This window comes from Pelmatolapia mariae, linkage group LG10_11 (genome assembly GCF_036321145.2).
Source record: "Pelmatolapia mariae isolate MD_Pm_ZW linkage group LG10_11, Pm_UMD_F_2, whole genome shotgun sequence".
In the NCBI taxonomy this organism is placed as follows: Eukaryota; Metazoa; Chordata; class Actinopteri; order Cichliformes; family Cichlidae; genus Pelmatolapia; species Pelmatolapia mariae.
This window is the reverse complement of record NC_086236.1, coordinates 30,394,600-30,414,450: the sequence shown is the minus strand read 5'-3', so window position 1 is coordinate 30,414,450 and position 19,851 is coordinate 30,394,600. Positions and strand designations below refer to the sequence as shown.

General features: G+C 45.4%; 1 protein-coding gene across 7 annotated transcripts in view; it reads left to right on the top strand.

The window, feature by feature from the left end:
• Nucleotides 1-19,851, top strand: part of cep162 (centrosomal protein 162) — a 68,040-nt gene that overhangs the window by 22,218 nt on the left and 25,971 nt on the right. For 5 of the 7 annotated variants that reach the window (XR_010094964.1, XM_063485000.1, XM_063484995.1 and 2 more), the window contains 8 exons: nucleotides 5,063-5,137; nucleotides 10,905-11,111; nucleotides 11,526-11,607; nucleotides 13,126-13,375; nucleotides 13,452-13,680; nucleotides 13,901-14,049; nucleotides 15,900-16,034; nucleotides 16,145-16,276. Coding sequence is in view for 6 of the 7 variants with exons in the window: in XM_063485000.1 (XP_063341070.1) it covers nucleotides 5,063-5,137; nucleotides 10,905-11,111; nucleotides 11,526-11,607; nucleotides 13,126-13,375; nucleotides 13,452-13,680; nucleotides 13,901-14,049; nucleotides 15,900-16,034; nucleotides 16,145-16,276 (1,259 nt within the window). In the remaining variant the exon portion in view is untranslated. The remainder of the gene's footprint in view (nucleotides 1-5,062; nucleotides 5,138-10,904; nucleotides 11,112-11,525; nucleotides 11,608-13,125; nucleotides 13,376-13,451; nucleotides 13,681-13,900; nucleotides 14,050-15,899; nucleotides 16,035-16,144; nucleotides 16,277-19,851) is intronic. The other 2 variants (XM_063484997.1, XM_063484998.2) reach the window with 2 other exon arrangements.

Below are 19,851 nucleotides of genomic sequence, written 5' to 3'. Positions count from 1 at the left end.
TCGGCCACGATGACACCTCTCTTTTCTCCCTGTTTCGCCATGCTGCTGAGAAGCTGCAGGTGGACTGGCCCTCTCCTCCACCAGCTCGGAAGCCGTCGCGGTTCGCGGGTTTTTTCCTCCCACCGGAGCCCGCAACGGCCAAAAACTGCCTTCCCATGTTCCCAGACTTTCTCTGCGAGCTAACAGCGTCATGGGACAAACCTCTGTCTACCCGCGTCACTGTGCCCGGCTATGGACAGTACATGGAATTGGACGGCGCCGAGGGGGCTGGCTTAGCTAACCCACCCCCTATGGAGCCGTCTCTGGCTGCTTATCTGGCCCCGTCCCATAACCATGGTGTCGGTGGCCCCGCAACTCTGCCGTCCAAGCACTGCAGATTCTCTGCCTCGCAGCTGGAGAAGATTTATCGGGCTCAGGCCGGCACTGCTCGCGCCATGAGCTCCGTCACCATGCTCCAGACGTACCAGGCAATGTGCCTGGCGGAGCTTGGATCGCTGGTTCCTGATGACAGCCCGCTGGCACCTCTTCTTAACGAGGTCAGGGTCACCACGGATTACATCCTCCGTGCGTCTCGCTGTGCAGCGCTCTCCCTGGGCAGAGGGATGGCTTCGACAGTAGTGGCGCAGAGGCACCTGTGGCTGACCCTCTCCGACGTCCCGGATAGGGACAGAGCTGTGTATCTGGACGCACCAGTGTCTGCGGCTGGGTTATTCGGACATTCACTTGAAGCCATTCAGGCTAGATTCGATCTGAGGAAGAAGCAGACGGAGGCTCTGCGCGACATCATCCCCAGACGTCAGCTCCAGCCCAAGCCCGCAGCTAGCTCTCACAGGCCCGCCGCTCCTCTGACGACTGGCAAGAGACCGGCGCCCACTGCTGGAGTGGGTGTGCCGCCGGCGAGAGCACGTCCTCCGGCCCGAGCTCCACGCCAGTCGGCCTGGGGCAAAGGCCCACCCTCGGGCCCCCGACGGGACCCGACGCCCAGGAGGAAGAAGCCTCAGCCCTCCTAGCTGTGGTTTCGAGTGGAGAAGGGGTCCAGCAGCAGGGAGACGCTGTTTTTACCCCTCTGTTGCCGCACAAGAGGTGCCGCTTAAGTTCTGTTCAGGTTGTCAGCCCCAGAAGGCGCTGCACTTTCCTATCACCGTCTCCCAAGCACAAAACCCCTGCACACAAATTGCCTCAGGTAACTCCCTGTTCAGGTGTGTTAAATGTTCAAGTGACCACATCGAGTGTTCCCGCTGTTTTTCATTGTTGTGCCCCAGAAAAGGTGCATCCAACAAAATGTATGAATGTACATGTTTCCATGTTACAATCAATAAAGAGTGTTGTTTATTCTCAAACAATCACAAATGCTCAGCCTGCAGGCAAAATGAGCCAGGTCAGGCAGGTGATGCAGTCCCCTGCAGACACACTGGGGGGCGACGACGCCCCGCCGACGGTGCTGCAGGTCAGCCGGCTGGCTGCTCACTTCCCTCAGTGGCGCGCTTGCGCCCCCTCTCCGTGGGTGCTGCAAACCGTTGCCATGGGTTACCGGTTGCAGTTCCGGGTCAAGCCGCCTCGTTTCCAAAGAGTCGTAAACACGATTGTCAACTCCGAGGCAGCCATGATACTCAGAGAGGAAATACAGGCGCTATTGCAGAAAAGAGCAATACGAGTGGTCCCCGCTTCGGAGACAGACAAAGGTTGGTACAGCCGTTATTTTGTCGTTCCGAAAAAAGGGGGAGGGCTTCGTCCCATCCTCGACCTGCGAGTCTTGAACACGTATCTACGAACGTACAGGTTCAAGATGCTAACACTCAGACAGCTCTTGAATGCAGTCGGCCCGAGAGATTGGTTTGCGACAATCGATCTAACAGATGCTTATTTTCATGTCGCTATACACCCGAAACACAGGCAGTTTCTGAGGTTTGCATTCGAGGGCGTAGCCTACGAATACCTAGTGCTGCCGTTCGGGCTGTCGCTCGCTCCCCGCACCTTTACGAAATGTGCCGAGGCAGCGCTAGCGCCCCTCAGAGAGAGAGAGGCATCCGCATCTTAGCCTACCTAGACGACTGGGCTCTCGTAGCTTGCTCCAGAGAGCAGGCGGAGACACAGCTGTCGCTGGTTCTGTCACACTTTCAGACACTGGGGTTCTCTGTGAACTTTCAAAAGAGCTCGCTAATCCCGAGTCAGCAGATTTCTTTCCTCGGTTTGGAAATATGCTCGCTTTCCAGCCGCGCACGTTTGTCGGAGCACAGAGTGGCCGCGTTTCATCGCTGCCTCGCTCAGTTTCAGCTGGGACGCAGACTGCGTTTCCAGACGATATTGCGCTTGTTGGGCATGATGGCATCTATGATCGCCGTAGTGCCGCTTGGACTGTTAAAAATGAGAGCGTTTCAACGCTGGACTCTCTCTCACCGTTTGTGTGCTTCGCGTCACCTCCGGAGGAGGCTGCCGGTAACCGCGTCTTGCATGCTAGCTCTCCGTCCTTGGAGGGAGCCCAGGCTGCTGCATCAGGGCTCTCGGATTGGGAGGGTGTTGTTTCGCAAGGTGGTGTCCACAGATGCTTCCCTAAGAGGGTGGGGAGCGCTGTGCGAGGGTGCATCAGTGAGAGGGATCTGGTCCGCAGCTCAGCGCCAGCTGCACATCAACCACTTAGAGCTGTTAGCAGTGTTCTTAGCTCTAAAGCATTTCCGTCCAGTCCTGCAGGGCCAGCATGTCTTAGTCAGGACGGACAATTCAACAGTGGTGTCTTACATAAACAGGCAGGGAGGAACACGCTCTCTTCCCCTGTTGCAGCTGTCTCGCTCTCTGCTGTTATGGTGCAGTGTTCATTTTCTGACTCTAAGAGCCACCCATGTCCCGGGCCACCTGAACCTGGGGCCGGACCTTCTCTCCAGGGGGGGTCCTCTGGTGAGAGAATGGAGGTTACACCCTTTAATAGTGGCTCAGATTTGGGATCTATTTGGCGAGGCGCAAATAGATCTTTTTGCTTCCAGGGTTAATACTCACTGCCCCCTGTACTTCTCCATAATCGACCACGATGCACCCTTGGGCTTGAACGCGCTAGCGCACCAATGGCCAGACGTGCTCCTGTATGCATTTCCCCCAGTGGAAATGATATCTCCAGTTCTAGAGAGGGTGCGTCGGCATTCCCTCTCTCTGATCCTGGTGGCCCCTTGGTGGCCCGCGAGGTCGTGGTATGCAGAGATAATCAGCCTGCTAGCAGCGAGTCCTTGGCAGCTTCCTCTCCGCAGGGATCTCCTCTCTCAGGCGGGAGGAGAAGTGTTTCATCCGCGCCCGGATCTGTGGCGCCTTCATGCTTACCTGCTGAGAGGTTAAACTTGGTTGCTAAGGGTTTGCCACCTAGTGTGATAGCGACAATTCAGAGCGCTAGGGCCTCATCTACTAGAGGCTTGTACGCTTACAAATGGCGAGCCTTCGAGCAATGGTGCCAGGACCGCCACACTCTCCCATTTCAGTGCTCTATTGTGGATTTTTTGACATTCCTGCAGGAGCTGCTGGTTAAGGGCCTTTCATTTTCGACAGTTAAGGTTTATTTAGCAGCTATATCTGCTTGTCATATTGGCTTTGACGGGGTGACACCAGGTGCACATCCCTTTGCCATATGTTTTCTGAAAGGGGTTCGCCGGCTGAGACCCGTGCTTAAGTCCAGTGTCCCTGCTTGGGACTTGTCTTTGGTGCTGGGGGCCCTTTGTAGCCCCCCGTTTGAACCCATTCATGCGCTGTCTGTGCATCCCTCCTGCACACAGTTCTCTCCTGATGGCCACAAGGTCGTATTGCGCCCAAATGCTGCCTATTTTCCCAAGATCATGCCTGCATCTTATAGCTCAATGGAGTTTGAGTTGCTGAGCTTTTGCTCCCCTCCTTTTGAATCTGAGGAGCAGAGGAGGATGCATTCTCTTTGTCCAGTGCGTGTGCTACGCACCTACATTGAGCGCACTCAGGATGTGCGTTTATGTGACCAGCTGTTTGTCTGCTTCGCTAATCCAAATAGAGGTAGAGCTCTGTCCAAACAGAGGCTGTCCCACTGGATTATAGAAGCTATCTCACTGGCATACGGCACCAGAGGTCTTGCGTTGCCCCACCAGGGGGATGGCGACCTCATGGGCTCTTTTTAAAGGGGTGCCTGTAGGTGATATTTGTGCAGCAGCTAGTTGGGCATCACCGCACACTTTTGTGCGGTTTTATCGGTTGGACGTTACAGCCCCTTCGGTGGCTCATGCTGTCCTTTCTGCTGGGTCTACCACTCACTAAGGATGTGGTGGTCCCATTCCGGTTCGGTGGCTGCTCTGCGGGGCGTGTATATATGTCCCATACTTATGTGTTGTACCGAGTGAATCGATTGAAAGGGAACGAATAGTTATGTCTATAACTTCTGTTCCCTGAAGGAGAGGAACGAGGTACAACACAGGGTGGCCCCACTGAGCAGTTTGGCTCGGTGAAGAGCGGCTATCGAACTGAGGGATGACTGTGATGACAGCGGCTATATGTGCGGGCGGGGCCGTGCGCGTGTCATCACACGTCATCTGCCTTAAAGGCGTGAATAAAGGTTTCTTCAGCCAGGACACGCGAGGGCGTGATATCCCATACTTATGTGTTGTACCTCGTTCCTCTCCTTCAGGGAACAGAAGTTATAGACATAACTATTCGTTTGTGTGTTTGCGTGCAGTTTGTTGAGCTGATAGAAATGTTGCATTTCACATTACCTGACAGTTGGGAAAAAAAAAAAAAGTTCCTTTATGCTTGTTCCGTTTTTTAGTGCTAGCTAAGTGCTAAAGTACCTCAACTCACAGACACCTGCACTTATTCTTCCCCGCTTTAACCCGTGACTACAGATAACTGCAAATTCTGCTTATGTAGAGTAACAAAGTACAAGTACTTTGTTACTTCTCAGCTCTGTCTGAAACACAAAAACGCTTTCTTCAAAACATATGATTGAGGTCTTCATCAAACCTTAAAGTGTTAAAGGCTTCCTCTTTTTTTGTTTGTTTTGGATTTAGTTATTGAAGGATCCACAGCTACAAGAATATATGTCACTCCAACTTAATGTTTGTTTCAGTGTCTTTTTATGATTCTCTGGATGAGGCAGGCGAAGAGGAGAGAAAGAACAACACAGTGGAGTCTCTGAACAGAGGTAACACCAACTCCAGAGAAGACTATCAATATGTGTATTTTAAAGTGGTTTTATTTGAAACCTAATATCTTAGACACACACAATGAGAGCATTTATATGCAGTGTATGTGGGCTCTATGAATGAGTACAATGCAAATAAGACACACTGATCAAGAAGCACCTGTTAGCTGGAAATCAAGAGGCTGCAGCACAATGGGAACAGTAGTAAGCTGTATGGATGTAAAGAGCCAACTATGGTAGAAGCATGTGGTGTAATTCAGTGTCTTCAAATCATAGAAACCCGGAAACATGTTAGTTAACGGAGGTACAGAAGGACTCTGCGAGACAGCTCCTGGATGAAAAAGAGGGACAAGATCTCAATAACTGAGTTCTAGAAACTGTCAAACTAAGGCAAGTTTATTTATATAGCACAATTCAACAACAAGGTGATTCAAAGTGCTTTACAGAGACATTAAAAAACAAAAACAAATAAAAAGCATGATTTAAAATTGAATAAAACAAACAAACAAACCAGTATATAAAATCAAAAATCAGAACAGTAGATAAAATCAGTAGTTAAAATGTAAGTTTTGAAATTTAAGCTGAAAAGTGTGGATTTGGTGCTTTATTCAAATGCAGCTGAGAACAGGTGAGTCTTCAACCTGGATTTAAATAAACTGAGTGTTTCAGCTGATCTGAGGCTTTCTGGGAGTTTGTTCCAGATATAAGGAGCATGAAAGCTGAATGCAGCTTCTCCGTGTCTGGTTCTGACTCTGGGAACTGATAAAAAACAGGATCCAGACTAAGGGTCACAACGTTGGCCACTAGGATGAAGAGAGGCAAAAAGAATAAATAGCCTGTTTTTCCAAAGATTTATCTATGGGGGAATCTCAGCTACAAGGGAACAATAGCACAAGGACAGACACACCTAGAGCTGAGATCATGTGGGTGGCTGTAGCTCAGGCCAACAGATGAAGCTGGATTGACTATATTGGAGTGCTTGGCACTGTAAAAGGTGCTCTAATAGTGCCCTAATTATATTCATCAGAAATTCAGTGGGACTGTGGAAAATGACACTGGACACCATCTACAAGGCAATCAATCACACAAATTACCACAAAGTATGCAACATACCAGAGTAATGCACTGTCCCCACTGCTGTTCTGCATAGGCTTCACTCAGCTCGTCATTAAGAGCAAATACCATCGGCCTTTTGGTGTACATGGACGACATCGAGCTATATCCCAAGAGTTAGTGAGACATCACTTTACTGATCCATCTCACCAGGATCTGCCGCAAGGATATCTGGATGTTCTTGTGACTGGATAAGGGTGAATGATTGCAAAGAAAGTGAAGATGGTCCAGGCTGAATGGGTTGAGCTGTAAAAAGGCAGAATAGGAGATGCACAGGACAGCTACAAGTACTTGGGTTACCCACAGGTCAACAGGAACCATGATGAAGATGTAGAAAGGGTAGCCACAGCCAGATATTTCCAGAAGGCGAGACAGCTGCTGAGAAGCCATTTGAACGGTAGGAATAAGATCACAGCCATCAATGCATGCACCAATTATCAGATACCTCCACTAGAATAATACGCTGGCCACAGGAGACAATAGAGACTACTGACATTGAATGGCAGAGCAGCTGACCTGAAAGAGAAGATCATGGCAAAGAAAATTTAGACGCTACATGGCTATTTACCAAGACCGTGTCACCCTGTGAAAGTCTGCTAGAGGATAAGAATGCAGCATTATGCACAATCCCTACTGTGACCATCACTGCAACCAGCTGGCTAATACAGTTTTATATATACAGCGCCAAACCACAACAACAATTGGCTCAAGCTGCTTTACATTGTAAGGTAAAGATCCAGAGAAAATTCCACCAATCAGATGACCCCGTATGAGCAAGTACTTTAACCCTTTAAGCCCATGGGAGTGTACACACTCCCATTTGTGTGACTATTTTAAAATCCTGGTAGAATTGCAACCAAATTGTCATGATCCTGGGTCTTTGACCCAGCGTTTTGTGTTTTCTATTGTTGTGATATATTTTGGTTCTGTTCTTCGTCAGTCATTTCTGTCGGTGTTTCCTCTGTGTAAAGTCTGTGTTCCTTAGTCTGTGTCTTTGCATGTGTGAGTTCCTGTTTTATTCTGCAGGTCTGCGTCTCTCGTTAGTGTTTCTAGTTTTGCTTCCCCTTGTCTCGTTATGGCCAGTTACTCCCAGCCGCGTCTCCCTCCTGTTTCCCATTCCCTGATTGCCCTGTGTATTTAAACCGTGGCCGTTTATCAATACGCGAGTACGTACTCGCGTGCTCGGTGAGTACGTACTCGCCGAGAACGCACGGGAGTACGTACCCGCCGAGAACGCGAGCACGGACTCGTGGGCCGTCTCTCAATCCTCAAGTACGCGAGCACGGACTCGTGATTTGTACCAGCGTACGTGATGATGTCACAGGTCCGGAGTTTTTACTGCCGTCCCCTCCTAATTTAACTGTGAGTAACATGTTATGAAGCTTAACTTTAATCACAGCCAAACCGGTTTACTCAGGAACAAATAAAACACTGAAATAAACCAAACATTAACATTTAGAAGTGATCTAAGTGACTTATATATCATTTTTAACCTCAGTAGTGAAACCTCTATTAATAAAAATAGTGTACATGTACATACGTGTACATACCTTAATAAAAACAAGCAGGTGAGATGTTAGAACGCTTTTATTTCTATTCTAGTGGACACTCAATACTATAGACAGCTGCTGGAGTTTCTTTAACCTGAGTAGTGAGAAGACCGCGAGCGGGCGGGGAGGGGGGGGGGGGGGGGGGACGATGTGCCGGGAGTCCGCTGTTGAGTTTTGGACGAAATGCATTCTGGGATATATAGCTGTACCAAGTCTACGCCGATGCATGCTCGATAAAACGGGCGGATCGAGAACACATCCGGGACTTTTTCGCGTTCTCGGCTTGATGCGTACTTCGAATTGGAACAGTACTTGGTCTCCGACTGATGACGTATCACGAGTACACGAGAACGCAAGTACGCACAAGTACGCATATTGATAAACGCCCCCTGTGTTTTCTCGTGTGCATTGCTGGTTCGTCTGCGTTATTTGGTGTTTTCTGGTCTGCGTATCTCCCTCCGTCGTCTCAGGTTGTTTCTCCGTGTCTCCCTGCATCTCTGTTTCTGGTTTGTTTCTGTTAGTTTTCCCAGTTTAGGTTTTTGCTTAGTTTCATGCTCACCCTCGCCATCTCTGTTTGTATCAACATTTGATGAATAAACTCACTTGCATCTGAGCTGCCTGCATAAAGGGTCCTTTAATAATTTACACACGGCTTGCCCCGCAAACCGTGACACAAATAAGGTAGTGCAATCATTTTTTTGCATATGAAACCACAGGAGTTGTACTTACACAGCATGCATTCAACTTGTCCCAGGTCAGGGTTTCCTGTGCAAAAATCAAGTAAAAAGTGCTCGCAACCACAGTAACATAATCCAGAAACACACCTTGATCAGCTGTTCATAGCACTTCCTACGTTGCAGTTAACATCATCAAATTGTCAGTGCGAACTTTCAAGTCCGCCATTACCTGCAAAAACCGGACGTGGCGTCACTTTTCGTGGGAAACACAGTTTTTCCCCCTACAGGGCCTTTCAAAGGTTAGCTGGTGTTTTTGAAAGTCATGTTTGACTTTATGCCTTTCTGTATAGTTTCTGGGACGCTTAGAACTTAAATTACACTGTTGGAAATTGTTTATTTTCATGCACATGCTGTTTTGTTGCAAATTGTGCACAGTAATATTTATTTTCATTTTTCCTACAGTTTATAAAACTTAGTGTATCTCAAAAATGAAATAACTTTCCTGTGGTTGGAAACTATTTTGTGCAACTTTTTTGCATTTACAGTTTTGAGGGATATGCCTGTGAAATTTCTGTAACTAGAAATATTCATAGGAAACACAAGTAAACCTGCAGTCTGAGAGTGAAGTGTTCTGTGGGCAAATACTGTACGTAAGATGTTTTATGTGATGAGAAGGATTTTAAATTAGATACTGGATTTAACAGGGGGCCATGTTCTGTGCATGGAGGCTTTCAGCCCAAGTCCAGCACCCTGAGACGATACACTTAGAGAAGGAAGGAGGCTAAGAACTAGTGAAAGTCAGAACCACTATTCAGAATGAAATGGCTAAGATCCATGAGTACATCAGGAATATGGCCACAGCTGACAGTGTGCCTAGTGAATACATGAGGCAACAGAAACACAGACAACGGAAACATCATGGAAAGACAAGCACAACATGTACCACCAGCAGATAGAAGTACCCGGTCCTACCAATGGCACCAAAGGCACTAGTAATGGCCGCACAGGCACAAGCTCGATAGAGGCTGGGGTCCACCACACCACAGGTGCAGTTCAGTCCCAGTTCTATGGTTGAACCCTCTCACAAACTGGTGATGACCAGGCGTAGAAGAAGAAGACGGCCATGGTGATCAATGTTATACCAGGTAGAAGCAACATCAGGAGGACATAACACAAAAACTCAAGGGCTGTGAGAGGAGATTGAGAAGATGTGGAGGGTGAAGCCAATAGTGGTTCACGAGGTGTTTGGTGCACTCGGGGCATTGACCCCTAAACAGTGTGAGTGGTAGTGCTTGTAGGACCATCACGCTCCCAGTTCTGTGGCTGACAAACTGAGCTTGAAGGGTAAAGACCATACAACATACAAATTATGTCAGGAGTGCTGCTGTTCCTTTTTTCGCTCCAGTTCCTCCTCACTCTATAAATTATTTTCTTATACAAGACACATCTCCTGGATGCACTGGTACGCATCTTCAGTGATGTATCCTGGGGTCATTAGGTGTTTCGGGTCTCACAACATCATACACCCTCACCCAGGCGACCCAGCCGGGGGTGATCAGGCCCCTACTTGCGTACCAGTAGCTACCCACGGATCAGCCCTCTTAATCCACAGCCACCTTGTGGCTTTCTCTGCTGCTTCGCTCACAGCCTGGATGGCCCTCTTCTTGGCTGCCCCAGCCACACCCAGCCGGCCTAGGACTTTGCAGAGTGATCGTCCTGCAAAGCCCCTACAACCCACTTCTATGGGCTCATAGAAAGTCTTCCAGCCCCTTCCCCTGCACTCCTGCACTAGTTCCTGGTACTTTGGACGTTTCCTTTCATTGGCCTCCTCGGTGAGCTCCTCCCAGTGTACTGTGAGTTCCAGCATGATCAGCTGTTTTGAGGCCTCAGAAATACAGTGTCAGGGTGATAGATGGTCTTCAGCTCTGGTATTCCTTTAAGATGTAGCTCTTTCTCTCGGCTTCTCTTTCCTGATGGAGTTTTCTCTTTAGTGTCTGTGTGATTTTACTACTTCTAAGGAGATCGTCCACAGTCCCTGATCTTTGACAGAGATTACTTTAATCCCAGTTTGAGGTTACAAAGTGTCTAATCCACATCTCACACACTGTGATTCACATGTGACATTTTCACATTTTCATTGTATGCAATGAATGTCTGAATGATATATTGACTCTCATGGAAAACATTTTAATAACTTTAGCCTCATTAGGTAAAATAATATGTAAATATACATAATGAAAACCAGATTATAAGACAAAATTGTAAACAATACATATGTGGTCAGGATGTAAACAAGCATGTAAACACGTGAAACGAACTTACAGAATTCCAGGGAGGTCTTTAAATGTGACTGAAGCTTCCCTAAAAGATCATTCAAGTTTCATTTAACTTTGCTCTCTGGATAAACTTAATTCATTTTCTCTGCAGGTCAGTCTTACGTGCAAAGTGGGGCCTCAGAGTTGGAGGCTCTTCAGGAGGCCTACAGGCAGGTCCATGTTGTGGAGGATTCAGATGACCGTGGTCATCATACCTCATCTTTGGAAGTGAGATGGAGCATCAACAGACCTCTGTCTCCTTCCTCTCCTCCTCAACATGCCCAACAGTCTCTGCAGCCTGTTTCTACCAGTGAGTCAGGTCAGAAATGATTCAACTTTAAGTCTTTGTCAGTCTGTTGAGTATACACTGTATAAACCCCAGGTCCCAGTTCTGTGGTTGCTCAGTGAGCATGCCCTGACGGCTCTTTCTGATACTACAAATGAGAAAATTTGCAACATGGATTAACCCTAATGTCATGTTTTGACAGTTTTGGAAAAAGCATCAATATTCTTTGATTATTTTCTTTGTCCACAGATTTCAAAGACTTGAGAGAAAGGTCTTCATTTCACATTTGTCACACCTGGGCTCCACTTCTGTGTCACATCATGTCACTTCATGTGTGTTAGCCCTATAAATAAGATGCATCCTACTTGTGTAAAAGTATTTGTGATGGGCAGGATCGTAAAGGATAAAAGTATGCTAAGAAATTCTTTTGTCTTTGTGTGTATTTAGAGCTACCCACTGCAGAAGAGCTGATGAGGCTCCTCCGACCAGAGGCAGATCAAATTAGAGGCTTCACCCTCCAGCCTGTCAGGTCAGGACTACGCAGTTGATGGATTCTCAGCAAGCTGCCAGCTTGTTTTCCTCCCAGTTCATCAGTATCAGTGTTTGTGGCACAAATACAGTGTTCAAGTAACATTTGAGGGGACTCGCTGTAAATATTCAAACATCAGCCAACAGACAAGCTTAAATCCGATGTCACATTCTGTCTTAACTATGTTAAGGGGCGATCGTGGCTCAAGAGTTGGCAGTTCGTCTTGTAATCGGAGGGTTTCCGGTTCGAGCCCCGGCTCGGACAGTCTCGGTCGTTGTGTCCTTGGGCAAGACACTTCACCTACCGCCTGCTGGTGTTGGCCAGAGGGGCCGATGGCGCGATATGGCAGCCTCGCTTCTGTCAGTCTGCCCCAGGGCAGCTGTGGCTACAACTGTAGCTGCCTCCACCAGTGTGTGAATGTGAGAGTGAATGAATAGTGGAATTGTACAGCGCTTTGAGGGTCTCAAAAAGCACTATATATATGCAATCCATTATTATTATTATTATTATCGTTATTATTATTATTATAAACAAGAGTTCTTGGTATGCGGTGGACAGCAGTTCATCCGTGGGTTGGGATGATCAACTGGAGGAACTCTGCTAGCAATAAAACAAGAAGTGAAGCAAAGAATAAACTCGCAAACAAAAACAGTGAAACAAACACAGTAATCGTCAAAAACAAAAGAAAATAATGAAAGCATCGATGGTTATGGAGAGCATGACAACTTCTGTGATCATCAGTTCTAAAAATTCAGGGAGGCAAAATGTTAATTAAAGCCCATTGCATTGATTTACAAATATTATGAAGCCCCTATTTGTTCCCAGCAAAACAAAGAAAATATATCCGATATTTATAAAATGTACAAAATGTAAAAAATCTGTTGTATTTAATGATAGCAGCACATCTCAAAAACACTGGGCCATGTGTACCAGCCCCTCTTCTTTTAACAACAGTCCTGAAACATCTGGTAAGTAGGAAACGAAACATGTTGGAGAGGATTGTTGTCCCATTCTTGTCTCACTGCTCATCATTCCTGACTCTTCTTCGTTTTATTTTTCATGATGAATCAAATGTTTTCAGTGTGTTTTCACTCTGGACTCAGAGTGTCAATGATTATGAAATGGATTGTAATAATTAGGAAACCATCTGCACCCTCCAAGAAAATAAAAGTATATAGTTTACACAGCAAAGGCAAATGTGACATGTGAGCTAAATGTGTTACCTAGCAATGAAACTCGGGCAGATGTGATGACTAATGCAGAAGCCTGGGTATACATATTTCCACCCGTCCGTCCGTCCGTCCACCGTCTTCTGCTTGGCACTAATGTGTACTAATTTATGTAGATGAATATGACGGAAAAATGTGTTATCTACCATCTGTCTGTATTTAGAAGAACTCACCATTTCGTGACATAACTGACACTCTTCTGAAAAAAATAGTTACAGTAGTAACTGTAAAGTTAAAATACATGAAATATTTTGTTTATTTTTTACTGTGGTTTTCACTTTGATTGCAGTGTTGTGGAACCCAACCAAGAAAAGACAACCAGGGGACTGGAAAGGAGATTCCCGGATGAGTCACAGCACCCTGCAGCTGCAGCGATAAATGGGGCCAGGGAATCGACAAGCCACCCAATCAGTGCTGCTCACCCCCCCAACAAGGATCTGATTTGCAGCATCAGAGCAGAAGTAGACAAGCTGATGCAGGATCATACCAAAAGCTCTTCTCTCACATCATCTCACACTGGCAAAACTAAGAAACACCCGGTGAGGCAAACTATATAAAAGGCACTACTGTAGAAGAGAGATTACATTCACACTTTGCATCATACGTTTTTCTCAGGCCTCCCGTGGCTCCCTTACTTTTCCTTCCTGTACCTCTTCAATGAGACAAGCCACTACAGCTCCTATAAGAGGCAAGCGACTGGATGGGAGAAGGGCGGTGACTTCAGGGTCATCGGGGATAAGTAGAGGTTCTGCTACACCAGCCAAAACCCAGTCTGCTGTTTCCTCACAGTGTCCACACAGAGCGACATCCACAAAGAACCACGAAGATTGCTGGGATTGCACAGGTTATTAACTGCACACATCAAGTCATCAGAGGCTTTAGATAATGTAAGAAAGAATCGTGTGCTTTCCACACTGTTAGAAACTGTACAGTCATTGATCGATCATCGGATAACTGCTTAACTTCATTTCTTATCAACCAGTATCAATTCTGTCAGGTAACTTTGTAATGTCTTGACTTTGTAGCACTTCTTTGAATCCCTTTCTGTGTGTTTTCACTGGTAGAACCAGGAGTAAAAGTGAGGAATGAACTAGTGGCATCTGTTCAGTCCTTAGTGGCTGTCCTCCAGCAGCAAATAGATGCTACCAAACACCAGGATTCTGCACAGGAAGTCAGAGAAACCAGGCTGGAGCAACATCTTCCACAGATCAGTGTAAGGAAATACTGTTTGTGCAAGTTTTCCTGGCCACCAGCATCTTTTCACATTGTTCTTTTTACTCTGTGTGGTTGGTAATAACCTGTGTAACTTTAGGAAGATTACAACAGCTGTTGTGCTGTGTTTGGGTAATCTTGGATGTTTGAACTGTGGAGTGACTTCACTTACGAGGTAGCACATTCCAGTGATGAAGCTGGAAAAGAGAAAAACAGGGCTTGTTTTGTATCTTAGCAAAGTAGATTCATTAATGCATCATTAACATTACACCATGCTACAGTGGTTCCTGGGCCCCTCTTAGTTTTACATGAAAATCTTCACACTTACACACACACGCAGTTACTGTCCCTCCATTTAGAAAGGCAGAGGTGTCATGGTCTAATTATTTTATATGTAGTTGTTTTTTCCTGTGTAATAATATTCAACATTGCTATCAATACGTTTGTCCGTGTCCGTGATTTGGAGAGCCCAGTGCTGCTCCCGACGCACGGGAAACTAATTCTGTCAGGGAGACCTACCTTTGCACTTGTGCAGGTGAAGCCAAAGGCAAGATATGATCATCTTTTCTTTGACTTGGAAGGAAGTTGGTTTGAAAAAATATTTGGTGATGCTTCATCCTCTGCTTTGCATTTGTGTGGGCGCCCCGTCAAAAACCTGTCCATTATGCCAGCAGTGTCCACGCGTTCCTTTTTTAAAAAATTCTTTTTTCATTCATACCGCACTCTCCTTGCAATGGCTCTACGTCCCCCACTTTGGGAACCTTTGCTGTAATACTTTTGTTGTTTTGTGCTGAAAAACACTCCTGCAGCACATTGATAGATAGAGCCTGGTCTGTGTGCTGCGTACTGCTGATTTAGTGAGTCTTGAATACACAACACTGTCAGTGCAGTTTCCATTTCTGGGATATTAGATTGTTAATTGCTCCAACCTTCTGAGTTGGAAATCTGATTTGAGGGAGCATTCCAGATGATATTCTGACTGGAACTTAGAAATTAAAATTTCCGACTTCATCTAGAACGTGGCATTAAAACCAAACACCCTCATGCTTACTTCCATCTCAAATTCTAGTACTAAGCGTGTCAGCAGTAACCATAACCTCTGCTTTTCTTGAACCTCTGCTTTTCTTGAACAACATCATACAGAGAACATGAATCCATTCATTTTCTATTACTTATCTGAAGCCAAGTTACAGTAGTAACAGGACATTTAGGGTATTGGAGATGTAGTTTCTGTAGCAGGTTTAGGTACTCTCCAATGGAATGGATGCATAATCTCTCCAGCCTACATCTGTGTTGGTGTCTGGCATTGAGATTGAGCTGAACTTTCAGAGGTCTCCTTTTGCCATGTTTACAGTGTTAGGCACAGCTCTTTGTGGGATGAAGTCTGTGTACCTAAAATCTGCTGCTGGTTACCAAAGCAGAGCTTAAAGCTTACAGATCCTAGACAAAACCTGAGTATACGTAGTAGCTGGTCATTGGTACAGCTCTGGGTCCTAAAACATAAAATAAAATGGAAAGATGTGAGTAAAGTTAGAGCCTTTGTTGTTTGCACATCACTTTAGCATGCTGAGAGCCATACAGGGAGTGACTGAGCTGCAGAGCTAAAGTGCAACACTCGCTGTTTAAAGAAGGACTTCACAACCGATGATCACATGTTCATCCATAGTGTTTTTCACCTTTTACAAGGACAATGTTGTTTTACCTAACACTAAACTTAGAGTGTCACAACATAAACATACTGTCAAAATGTGTGTTTCAAAAGGAGAAAAGCAAAAACATGTTGTAGCTCCTGTGCACACTGATTCTTGCTGAAAGAGAGACGTGACTTTGGTTTGTTGTCTTGACTTTCAGACTGGCCACGACAGGTCCGTGCTGGAGGAGCTGAGGACCCAGCTGGCACAGAAGGAGAGGGAGCTGCAGATGATGAAGGCAGGAGCAGAGGAGCTCAACTCACTCAGACAGCAGAATTACCTACTGCAAAGCAAGGTGCATAAACACATCACTGCTTTCATTCCATATATATGGAACATTTGTAAGATGGCCCATTCTTATTTGGGTACTGCCAGAGTAAGACCTGTGGGTTTTTCTCTCAACAGCTGAGAAGTGCAGAAGAAGCCAGTCAGAAAAAGAGGTGGGTAGAGGCTGCAGATGTTGCTGCAGATGAGAAGTTCCAGCAGATTGATAAAGAAATAAAAGAGCAGGAGGCACTCATAAAAGGTTACCAACAGGTTAGTTACCCTAAACTCTACATCTTATTGTGACTTTTGTCACAACTTTTTTCTCTCAATGATTTCAGTGTTATTTCGTCTTTTTAAGGACTTTTATTAGAAGGACTTGTTTCTGAGACAAATAGACTGATTTCTAATTTGTGTTCTGTCAGCTGTAATCCCAGCAGTGTAAAAAGGATTTGACAGGAGCCTGAAGTAATTTTATACATTTGCTACATCATCAACTGAATGGATGCAAATTTATGACATTACATAATAGGGCTGCCATGATTAGTCGACTAGTCACGATTACGTCGACTATCAAAATCGTCAACGACTAATTTAATAGTTGACGCGTTGTTTGAAGCTTTGTAAGGAGCGTCTCCCAAAAGACGCAGGAATAAGCAGTAGGATTTAAGGGTGTAATAATGGACTGAAACAGAAGATGGCAGCACTGCATGTACAAGGATGCCAGCTGCCGTTAAACCAGAAGAAGAAGGAGCAGTGTCCCAGAATTCATAGCGCGGCCCTGCTCAGTTTCCAACAATGGCGGCAGCTAGTTAGTGTTAATATTACTCTCATTATTCTTTCTGGGTCACAAAATAAACGTTTAACATATTTTCAGGTGAGAATGTAGCTGTGTAAACCTCAAATATCTGCTCAGTTTATCAAGACACCACATATTTTCAAAAGCGCTCTGACATTTTCGGAGACGTCTGTTACCCACCAGCTCAATAGCGAGCCGGGAGGTCAAGGGTCACTAGAGCCCGTGAGAACACCGGACTCCCAGCAAATCGTTTTCAAACCCACCGCCGTCTTTCGCTACTCGAGTTAAACATATATGAGTCACTTAGATAACTTAAAAATGTTATTGTTTGGCTTTTTTCAGTGTTTTATTTGTTCCTGAGTAAATCGGTTTGGCTGAGATTAAAGTTATAGTTTTTACACAGCTGAATAAACGTCAAGCAGACAGCTGATTATCAGAAGTGTGAGATGCTCGAGAATTTACTCCGGTGTCCTGATATATTTTAGACAGCAAGGAGCAGACGGCCGAGTTTATTAAACTCCACCGAAACAATCTGCAAACTTCATTAAAATTTAATAAACTATCATCTTGTCTTTATTTTTAGTTAGCACCTTAAACACTTAAAGCTGTAAGCTAATGATAGTTATATAAGAGCAGATGCTGCTGGTGCAATAAGCTGTAGGTTTTACGTCCAATGGATGATGATCTGATTAGTCGACTAATTGCAAAAATAATCTGTGACTAGTCGACTGTCAGAATAATCGTTTGTGGCAGCCCTATTACATACAGTTCACACTGCTAATCAATATAAGCTGAATAAGTTACTTAACTGTGTTTGAGAACACACACCTGTGCATCTTATTCACAACCTCATATTTATATCAATTCCAAAATATTCATGCATTTTTTTAAATGATGTTCTGACTCTTCCCATGGCTCTAGTTACAGAACCATCTGGGGAGTATTGTTGGAAATGAAAGTGCAGCACATCTCTCCAAACATTACACACCCTTTTTACCCACTAGGTGTCAGTTCTCTTAGTTATCATGCTTCTTTTCCCTCTCTGGGTCCTCTGTCCCCCTTTAACGGGTGGACCACATGTGGGGTGACTGCTGTGTTTGGGCAATTGTCATAACATAAAAATCACAGACTACTACTAAAGCTAATTCTCAGGTCTCCCATTACTTTCAGCTTCCCCGATCCCCATTCTGGTTGTTTCCTGCTTCCACCTTTGTGCTCAGACTAGAACCTCTGTTTGAGGGGCTTTTGACCTTCTTTACAGTTAAACAACTAATCTTCCAGGACGGGCGATTCTCTGCGCTCTTCTCCTCTTCTTGATTCAACCTCAGGGGCCGACTAACCTTTGGTTCGTTCCATAGATCAGGGAATTATTCTGCCCCTTGGCCGGGATCGATGTTTTTTGGGGTCACAGCCGTGTCCCCCTTTTTGGCCTGAGCCTTTCGGACCTCCTTGGTCTGGTGCTTCTGGATTTCCTCCAACCGTTTCGTGGTTATTGCTGTGGTTCTGGGATCCTCTCGAGGTGACTAGCAGGAGCCCAAACGGCACGACCCTTGACCCCAATTGCTGTCTTGGCAGTCTCGGCGTCTGCTGCGAAGGATCCTCGTATCTCCGTGACCTCGTCTGGTGTCTGCTTCTTTCTCTGTAAGAGACAGAAAAGCGAAACACCTCTCTGCCTAATAATAATCTACTGTTATTATCCATTGTTCTTCTAGTAATTCAAAGTTGGTTTAGAATATCATGTTCGACAATCTGACCCAGAGATTTATTCTAATTATTATCTGTGTGTAAGCGTGTTTGCAGTTACCCCTCTGCACTCTAAGTCATTTCCTACAATATATCAGAACGGACAGTCACGCCGAACGAAGCTTATGACCTTCAGAAGACTGAGTGCCAACTCTCATGAGCACATTTGCAATGTGTGTATGAAAATAATTATAACCGCTTATTTTAGTAAAAGAAATCAAACATTTTCAATCCTAACATTTTCCCTCCTTTCACACGTTTTAACGTGTGAAATCATTTATGCTTCTCATTGGTTCTCTAGGAAAAATCTGGAGTTCTAAAAACTTCTGGGTCATTATAATCTTAAGTTTTACCATACCTAAATTATTAAACACACAAATAAAGTCATAAATGATCATAGAAACCATTGTTTCATGTGAAAACTCGAATTCCCCCCTTTTGACACACTGCCATGTGTCACTTCACCAAAACTATCAAATTAAAAAGAAAAGATTAGTGACATCATTTCTCAGACAACTTCAGAAATTCTCCTCTCGAGTGTCGTTGCTCCAGGCCTGCTACCCTGTGTTAGGGAATGAAATCAGTTTAATTATCATGTTAAATCTGTTGGACTCCTGGCTCCGCCCAGAGCCTGCATCCGCAGAACTGCCTAGAAACAAAACTTGTGTGTTAACATGAACTTCACATTTGCAGCTCCGTTTTTCCCCACTGTCCTTCCCTCACTGACCACAGCAGGGGAATTTATGTCTTGATTCAGCCATGAATCCAACTCACCTGATTCATCACTGAGCCCAACCGTCACTGGCATCTGATAGTGTGGCACTGCATATTCTTCTCTTAGTGTCACTATTTTTCAATCTGTTAATTAGAGTTCTTAAACATGAAGTAGACTGCGTCCACAACAATTCAATAGCTGTGAATGTGGCCAATTATCAGTCAGTTACCAATCAGTGATAAAATAATAGCTTTTTCCTTTTCTGCATGCTTCAGTCAACCAGAGGATCTTCAATCCCAGAAAGTTCCTTCTCCTCATTTAATAATGTCTGTTATTCTTCCATGTCCTGGTAACTGGCCCATCCAGAGCTGTATCAGTTTGAAATATACATACAACAAGCCGAACCACACCTTGGTCACACCCACCCTTTTTCCACCCGGAGGATGTCCAACGCCATCCGAGTCTGGACTGTCAAAGGTGACTTTAACGCCGACTGTTCTGACAGTCCTGTTTATTGCGCTCTCTGGTCAGGTCAGCCAATCTCTGCACACTAGAATAAACATAATCAACATAGTCAACATTATATTGGGT